The sequence below is a fragment of the Merops nubicus genome, unplaced genomic scaffold, assembly GCF_000691845.1.
Source record: "Merops nubicus isolate BGI_N331 unplaced genomic scaffold, ASM69184v1 scaffold12400, whole genome shotgun sequence".
Classification (NCBI taxonomy): Eukaryota; Metazoa; Chordata; class Aves; order Coraciiformes; family Meropidae; genus Merops; species Merops nubicus.
The window spans coordinates 94,847-104,546 of NW_008582255.1; the positions used below are offsets into that span (position 1 = coordinate 94,847).

General features: G+C 38.3%; 1 protein-coding gene across 1 annotated transcript in view; it reads right to left on the reverse strand.

The window, feature by feature from the left end:
- OTOG (otogelin) overlaps positions 1-9,700 on the reverse strand; it is a 91,327-nt gene that overhangs the window by 51,912 nt on the left and 29,715 nt on the right. The window contains exons 20-22 of the mRNA XM_008937156.1: positions 8,551-8,594; positions 7,212-7,365; positions 2,946-3,053 (exon numbers count right to left, since the gene is read on the reverse strand). Of these exons, the coding sequence (XP_008935404.1) occupies positions 2,946-3,053; positions 7,212-7,365; positions 8,551-8,594 (306 nt within the window). The remainder of the gene's footprint in view (positions 1-2,945; positions 3,054-7,211; positions 7,366-8,550; positions 8,595-9,700) is intronic.

Genomic DNA, 9,700 nt, shown 5'->3' on the forward strand with positions numbered 1-9,700 from the left:
GAACGTTTCAAGTTTTATGACTAATGTATTGATCTGACTCGATAAATCCCTAACATTTGGCATCTCATATACTGAAGCACCAAGCAGGATGAAGTTTTTTGTCTGTATCACTTCTTTTCTGTTCATACTGCTATCATATATGACAGGGTCAGAACACCATTGTTTTCAAAAAAGCAGCAGGTATCCAGAAAAATCTTGGCAGCTCTAATTGCTAGTAGCATCCTATTTCCTTCTGTTCCCTTACTACGTATCTTCCACCAACCTGGAGCCATTTTCCAGATTTTCCAAGACTCTGCCTATCTCATCACTGATTTGGCCCACTGCTTGTGTTTTGTGTAACTACATGTATAAATAGACTAAGTACCTGGCTCAAGTAAGTTAAGTGAAGAGCGTTTGCTGTACCAAAGCACAAGTAGATGACAGTGTGACTGGCCCAGCTAACTCTAGTCATCTCAAAGTGGTACCTAAGGCAGGAACCTAATCAAGCCAATGGAGAGAGATGCAAAGGCTGATCTGTTAGGGGCTAGTGCAGAAACATTTCTTAACTTGTGAAAAGTGGGGAACTCCTCTGCAAGCTTTCCTTTTCAGGAGTACTACACTTACAGTCAGAAGGAAGGGTTAAACAGAAAGTAAGCTAACATTTAGTTAGACTACCAGTGTCTTCCAAACTTCGACTAGCTTCTTAAAAAAAAGGTATTTCCAACAAGTAAGTGCTTAAGAACACAGATGGCCCAAACCAGCAGCCCACAGAGATTAACCAGCATTGGCTCAATGACCTCAGCATATGACAACAAACCAGCACAGCTAACTGCACCACACATCTCACCTTGCACAACACAGCACCAAAATGCTGTTCTGATACCTTCACAGTTAGTGTAGTAACCTTTTCTGTATCACCTTGCCAGCACATGATAACGATTACAGGCAGCTGCACTGAAAACCAAACTTGGGAAACCTAGAGCCACAGCTCAGCCAGCCCCCAGCCCTTGGGTTGCAAGGTCCTGGCACCCCACTGGTAGCTTTGCCAATTTAAAAAATAGCCTTTTTTTATTTATTTATCTTTTTTTTTTTCCTCGATTTTGTTGGTCAACAGACAAATCAGATTAACAGTTACCTTGCTAATACTGCATTAGATATGAATAAGATGATGTTTAGTAACAACATGTTATTTCTGTGCACTAAATAACACTGAAGTCATTACAGCTAGGAGTGCCTAAGGGGGTTTGTTCAGAGGAGCATTCTCAAGCTTTGCATGAGCAAAAATGCCCATTTCCCTAGTCATCTCAAATACCCCCCCACATACACACACTGCAGTCTCATAGACTTCCTACACTCTGTAACAAGCAGAGCTTGCTGCAGGCTCCCCACCTTCTCAGGGGAACTGATTGCCAAAAAGCCATTATCACTTAATCTGTCTTTGCTTCTGGACCTGGAGGACTAGAAGAGCCCTGACAACCTTAAGGATTACTTGAATTAATGGGCCTGACCTCAGAAAGAAAAAGTGAGAAGGCCAAATATCCAGTGTCTTTCTGCCTGCACTGCTGCTGCCTTTGGTGAAGTCTCATCCAGATTAAATGGGATAAAATATTTCTGATGCAAGCAATCCACACCAGGTCCAGCTGGAGAGGCCTTTGGAAGCAAGGGGGGAATAACCCGGGTCGCTTTACCTGCCTGCCCAGTGGAGGTGGCTTGTAAGTCGCTTCAGCAGTCAACCCAGGGGCTACAAATATCTTCTAGAGCAGATAGTGAGGACCTGACGAGAGGCAGAGGTAGGCAGTCAGCACAAGGCTGGAGGGGGCAACGACATCCAGACAAGGCAGTGATTAGTGCTGACTGGACAAGCCTTCACTGTGCTATAGCTGAGCTATGCAGGCCAGAAGCCTGCACACTGTTTACTAGGTGACATCCTTAGATGTTCCTGGTAAGCTAAAAGAAGGGGACAAAAGGAAGGAACTGCCCTGCTGAGAAGCTGGAGGCTACACCACTACCATAGCACCTTGACAGTACAGTACAGCTGAATTTTTTGAGGCTCTAGGAAGACAAACAGTGCTGCTTAGTGCCAGCTTGCAACATTGAATGGTGGTCAGAGAAAGAATCAGGGACCATCATGAAGCAAGTTTATTTCAGGACCATGCAGATGTGGTATACTTTCATATCTTACTCTTAAGCTTAGTGAAATGGTAAGGTATCATGTTCTACTGAGAGTGCTCAATGAAACTTCACAAAGTAATGTAGCTATAGGGTATGTGCTGCATTTCTAGTGCTGGATAGTAAAAGGAATAGGTTTCTGCAGGTGTTTGAGTGATGCTATCACCTTGTCTACTGGAACATCTTCTTTAAAAGTCAGTTGATTTATCATTTATCTTAACCACACACACAAAATAAGCAACCAATTTATCTGTTACTATGCTCAGTACATAGTGTTGCCCAGTACTCTCCTTAACTTTTCATTGCAGTGGGTGTATGTGTACTTCTGGCCACGGGGTTATGGTTTGGGTACTCAGACTCCTCAGATTCACCACTAAATGTGAAAATGAGTAAGCAAAAAAGCTTTAAGAACTATCACTCAGGTGTAATATTTAAAGGATTTTACCTGCACTTGAGGAACATTGGCCAAGAAATATTAATTTAGACTACCTTAATAATAAAAAATATTTTTCTAAATCAAGCTTTTTTAAAAACAAAACCCACAATAAAAACCACCACTACTAACAACAAAACAACAAACAAAAAAAAAATCAAAATAACTGTTACTTTTGTTATGTAAAAGCTCCTTTAAACAACAAACCGTAAAAAAAAAGTTGTCGCAACAAATGTAAATAAAAATTAGGGTAAATTATTTACCACAATCTGGTGTGAAATTTATGATTAAGAAACATGAGGAAGAATCAATTCATAGATAAACAACTGATGTAAAATAATCACTTAAATAGATGTCTGCTTACCATGTATGACAGGAAGAAATTACTTTGTCACCTGGAAAGTATTCCTTTCCTTTCCATAAACATGGACATTCATCTGCATCCAAGCACACAACCCCATGTTTAACAAGGCTACCAATGAAACAACAAAAAACAAACATTCAGAAGTAGTACAGCTCGTATCTAGATTCAGAAATATTTTCCTAAACTTTTATAATATAGCATTGTTATTGAAAAAGAAAAAAATATTCAAAATATTCTGAAATAGAAAAGGCATAACTTTATTAATAACTGTGTATGAGTAATTTGGTAATTTCCTTTCACAAGTACATGAATATTTTGTTTCTAGTAAGTGCTAGCACTTTTGACACCAGCCCTTCAGCCACTAACCCTGTGAAGATTTATTCAATAACATAAAAAATTTAATGTCAGGGAAATTAAGAATTTCCAGACCTTCTCTAAATTTCACCACATTTCTTGTAACTCAGCCAATTAACTTATATTTAACTAAACCAAGAGATTTCCAAGAGAAGTAGCAGCCATCATGCCCCTTTGCTCTAGGGGTATGTGCTCTTACTATCAAAATTCAGTGGCTTATTTATTCTCAGAATTTTTAAATTAGTATTTCTTCTTGCTCTCTTCTTTTCTTCATCTGATTTATAGAGGTTTTGTTTGCTGCATAGTTTTCCTGTAGCTGTAGCTACACCTCCTGTTCTGTGAATAATTTAATCAATAGCTAAAGACATACTAAGGACATATTTCTGTACAACTGGCATCTTAATACAAGAAAACACAAATATACTTAACTTAATTGCCAGAAATAGTCTCACAGCCTTCAAAGGAGATTTTTCATGATAACACAGATAACTATATGAATAACTATTTATACTTCAAGACTAACATTACAAATTTGAGCTTAGAATCACAATTCCTATGGTAACAGATGAAAACTGAAAAATCAGAAAAATTATGAAAAAGATTTCATTAATGGAGAAAGAATAGAGGACTTCTAACCCAGGAAGACTAAATAACACAACTATTCTAAATTTTAAAATGAACATTTGTGGCTTTTAACAATATTCAGAAAAACTGAATTAGTAGAGCTAGATATAGAGACATCTCAAACAGATTCTACAAATAAATCTCCACAAATATTCCAGAAACATTAAATGATTTTATTTAAAAAAACATCTTTCCACCAAGCCCAAGACAGTTTTATTTTTCAGAAAGCCTGTTTCATTTTTCAAAAATATTGTATGCTATTGCATAGGCAAACAGACCAGTACAGGACCTGAAGGTGCAATAACAGAACAACTTCTGTGACTAACCTGCCAAATAGAATCTTTAAAACACTTTATCAGCTACAGCAGCCTCTGTAACTGCTGGAGCTCCACCTTGCTCTGTGTTCTGTATCTGTTCCCACACAGGATCCTGTTCAATACACTGTAAGAAGTTGGAGCAACCAACATGCTATAGTTACATAGCAAATGGATTTCTTGCAGGCACCATAAAATCTACACTTATGCTTGTTTCTAAATGCTAAGTTTTGAAAAGTATTTGTACTGTGAAACAGTCTCTTAAAATGGTAGTTAGGCTGACAATATTTTTTCTTTTTCAGAATAAGTTTGTTTAGAATTCCAGTATCCCCCTCTAGTAACACAAATTTTATGCAAGTTTTCCTGTGTTCCTAACAGTTTTCTGAAGAAAACAGATTTGGGGTTCATAATGTTTAGCACTGTAATTTGAGCAAGACACTGCACCATGGACAAGAGACTGTAGGTGTGAGGCACACCCGTGACAAACAGGGTGATGACACCTTGTTTCCCCAGTATCCAAAAGGAAAGATTTCATCACTGTATTTATCATGGAACATTTTATTTACTCATATTAATGAACTGGTAATTTGTGTACCAGTATGACTTTGGCTCTTCTTCAGTGTTCTTTATCAGATGAAAATTTACCACTCTGTAGCTCTTCCTCATGGGAATATGCAGACATGATAAAACTCCCTCCTCCATTAAACTGAAAAACTAGTTTTCCCCTCGGGTAATGTGAAGTGCTCTTTGTAATCCACACTTATTTCAAGTTTTGTGTCACTTGAAGACAATCAACTGTGAGACTGAAATTCCCACTGGTTTAAAGCTGCTCATAACTGAACAAGGCACATTCAGACACAAAGAGCATCATGCTGACAAGGTAACAGAAAATGCAGTTTTCCCTCACGTTATTACCCTGTCTAAAACAAGTGATAACAGCTTTCTCTCTTGTAAAGCCAAGCATATGGATAGATTTCAATGATCTAAGAATTCACCACAAACACTTCACAGAGAAGCCTTGTACAGTTCCCCTTTGAAGTACCAGATGTTTTTCTTGACACCTATACTTACTGTCCAAACTACAATGAACTGCAAAGGTACAACAGCAGCTATCACACTTCACCCTGCTGACATCACTATCTCATCACTGTCCCCAGCTTTGTCCATTCACAAACACACAAATACATAAATAGTCCTGGTAAAGGTGTCATTAAAAGCAGTGTGTCTCCTGTAAGCCAACAAACACCGGTTCACAAATCTGCACCAGAAAACTAGCTGGGGTTGTTTAGAGAAGAGGAGACTGAGAGGTGACCTTATTGTTCTTCACAGATACATAAAGGAGATTGTAGTGAGGCTGGTGTTGGTTTTTTCTCCCAAATTACTAATGATAGGACAAGAGGAAATGGCCCCAAGTTGCACCAGGGGAGGTTTTGATTGGCTATTAGGAAGAATTTCTTCACTAAGAGTGGTTAGACTCTGGAATGGGCTGCCCAAGGAGGTGGTGGAGTCATCATCCCTGGAGTTGTTCAAAATCGAATAGCTGCAGCACTTGAGGCTATGGTCTAGTGATTAGGGAAATGTTGGGATGAAGGTGGGACTTGATTCTCCTAGAGGCCCTTTCCAACCATAGTGATTCTATGAAACCAAACAAGCCTCTCCAACAAAAAAAAAGTTTGTGTCCACACATGAACAGGCCATGTACAGCCACAGGAGGGCAGAATTAAGTCTGTCCAAGTTATGGTAAGTAAGGACCTTCTTAATCTGGTATTTTTGTCTCTAGGAAGTTATAAAATCCTGCCTCTTGTAACTATTCAAATGTATTATCAGAGCTTTGGGATCACCAATACTGGACATAGTGCCTTCCAATGTTAAAAAAAAAATATTTAATTGTTTAAATTCCAGAACTAACCTACACTAGGAAACAGTAGGAAAAGTTCACGATCTCAGTGGTCCTGCACAGCAAACAGAACAAATTTTTTTTTTTTTTTCTGCTGAGCTGCTTGCCATGCAGTGCTCCTGAAGGCAGCCAGTGGCTTTGAAGGGTATCAGCCAGGTCCCACAAGATGAGTTTTTGTAATTCTGAAAATGCCTGCCTCCAGCTAATTTCAAACTCTTAGCACTGCACTTTTTAACCATATCATATTGCAAGTTGGACTAATTACAGGTTCCATTTCAGATGAACAGTTTGACATTACATGCTTCTGAACATTAAGGTGAAAAAAAAACAGAAGTCTAAGTAGCAAGCTTTTGCAATGGCACATAAAAATATCTAGATGTAAATGGGCATGAGCCCACAGACGTTAACCGAGCTATTTCAACATGGTTTGTCTAAGGATTTGACTTTTGCTTTTTATTTTGAGGAGGCTCTCAAGGCCTAAATAGCAATTTTAGAGTGCAGATCTCAAAAACTTCAAGCTATGTGCTTACGAAAATAAATCACATAAGTTGCTATTCCTACACTAAAAACCTCTCAGCAATACAGTGCTTGATTCCAAAACATGACAATGGCTCACCTGCACATTTTCAGCATAAATGCATAAGACTTAAAATACCCTTCTGAGGGAGAGAATACTGAAAATAACGCCTAGGAATGAAGAAGCAAGACTCCCTCAGAGAAATGTTCAAATAGAAGGTGAAGATCTCTGAAAAAATTATCTAGGTTACATGATTCCACTGTACTACAGGGACTGGATCAAATATTTTCAATGCCCTTTCTGTATTCCTGTTGTTTTGTTCTAATTGCTGTGAGGTTAGACCTTTAGCTCCACCTGCCTCTTGATTCACCTTTTCTTACACCTTCAAAGGCCTACATGATTGTGGAATAAGCCTTCACAAATTGGATGCTCACCTCCTTGATACCTCAGATCTCCAGGTGTAAGTGTGATATGTCCTCAGCAAAAACAATTACTCAGTCACTCCTGAAGGTTGTTATCTATCTCTGTGCACCAAAAGATGAAAATCTGTCTGTACTCACCCAGGTGGGCAGACACAACCAGAAACACAAGGAAGGTGTGCTGAGAAAGTGAGGTTTAGCAGCTGATTCTCACAAGTTCGCTCTCTGCTGAGTGCAGGATCAACTTGGGGATTACTGCAGTTAATATAAATCTGTCCGTCTGGGCAGCTGTGTGCTGGGGAAAAAAAAATGACAAACACATTACTTTTCACATCTGAAATTCCATATTCCATAAAGGTGTACAATAGATTTAGATTGAGAACGCATAGCACAAGTGTAACATCCAAATGTTTGACTCTCCTGAGCTTAGTTAGCATCACTGAACCCCTAAAAATCTCATACAAAAGACTGAAATTAATATACTGATTTAGCAAGGGATATGACTTTCTAAACATAGAGAGGAAGGAATCAGCCCTCCAAAACGGAAATGCAAAGTACTACCAACAGGGAAACAGAAATCAACAAACCAGAAAGATTCAGTAAGAAGTCTGAGAGCTGGATCTGACTCTCCATGCTGATGATTGACAAGAAACAAAACAGCTCTGTTGAACAATTGCTCCTGGGCTGCACTCAGCATGCTGTGCATGTGCAACAGAAATGCCCAAAATGGTGACAGCATTTTAAAGTAGTACTGATTGGGTGTTTGGGGTTTGTTTGTTTATTTATTTATTAGGGAAAAAAATAACTGTCAAATCAGTACAGCCACCACCTACATGAGGAACATGAGGAACAGATTTCTGCTAAAGGTCAAAAATTGGCCGTTGTAGAACTGAGACCTCAGATAAAAGCCTTTTTCACCGAAGTAAAAGGAGCATCATAACAGAGTACAGACCATAATACTTAATGACAAGCAAGATATAGTTATAGAGAGGGCATTTGTTATACTCTTTTTCTGAAGTATGACAAAAGAAATATTTCTTCATATTTCAGTTACTCAGGGTTTGGGGAGGGAAAGAAAAAAAAAATAGCTGTGAAAAATTACTGCCAGTGTTCAGTCCCTACAACCATGTTCTGTGGGACAAAGCTAAGCTTTGTTTATCCTGCTGAAAAATGAAGTTCTGCTGTTTGTCATGCAGATAAGCTTGTTTACATTAGCAATCTTAAAATAATTAGTCTTCCAAAGCACCGTAAAAAAAAAAGTTGCTCAGATTTAGCAGTTTGGACAGTTATGCTGCTGCTTCACCCTAGCCTTGCTTTCATTCTCACAAACACATAGTTCCTAAATTACAGATCCCCTCCTGTAAGTTATTCATTTGTACATATTGCACAGTGTTTTGCTACAGGTAAGGGGTTCCACAGAGATTAGAGAATACTTATTAATTGAAATATAAGTATCTTTTCCCCCTGTCTCTTCACTCACCTATTACGTTGTTATCACAATTCATTACTCCATCCCTGCAATGGCTGCAATAAAAATACATTAAGATGTAATGAGAGCCAGGAAGATCAGAAATATTAATGTTTTCTGTTTAATAATCATACACTATGAATCAATACAAAATGGCTGTATGAATACATTTGCACTGAATGCTGGAAGTGTGGAGAAAGTGTGCATTGCCTTAACACCTAAAGAATATGAAGTACACTTCAAACTTTTGCTTTCTGCATGTTACTGTGAGTGAAAATGCCCAGGTTGATGCAAAAAATACGTACAGAAATACACAACTATACTGCTCCCAAAGACATCAGTGCAGTAAGAATAAACCAAGCCCTGTACATAAGAGAATCATCATTGTCTAAAACAAAAAACGCAAGGTGCAATAACAGCAAAACAAAGCCCAACCCTATCCACACAGATGTGCATGTTATGGTAAGCTCTGGGCCTATACTCTTATGTGATCATTCTTAACATGATAAAAGCCCTATTTTCCTCACCATCATCTTAGAATTCTGCTGTGAGGCAAGCTATTAGTTTATGTTAAATTCTTGAGAATACCAACAGTTCCTAAATTATCCCCCAGGTAAAGGGATTAAATATAATCCACTCCCCCCAGTGTTGAATATAATACAATCACAAGCTACTCTGATCACATTTTTTCGTAGTGAACTGAAGTGACTTTTCCCAAAGCAAAACCCAGTAGACTGATACCTTTGTCTTCTCTCAACCACTCCTAACATGGATCACAAACAAACTAGCCATCTGAAAACATCTCACAACATTATGAGTTTCTGTCTCACTTATAACAAAATGAATGTTTCTGTTCTTTCAGTGTTCTTGGCTCACAGAAGGAAACAGTGGTGCAGTTGCTCATTTTAATCCTCATGCTGTCCCTGACCAATTTTGCTTCAGCAATATGATAGGAATCTGGAATAGCAACCTACTGTGACTATTATCACAACCAAATGGAACTACAGTTCATAATCAGAACCTAAAAAAATGACAACAACTCTATGTTAATCAAGAATCAAAAAAGTTGTTAGCATATCATAAAGCTTGTAATATGTGCACTCATTCACATATGCAAAATATTACACAGGCTGGAACAGATGGAACGTTTTTTTCCCTACAT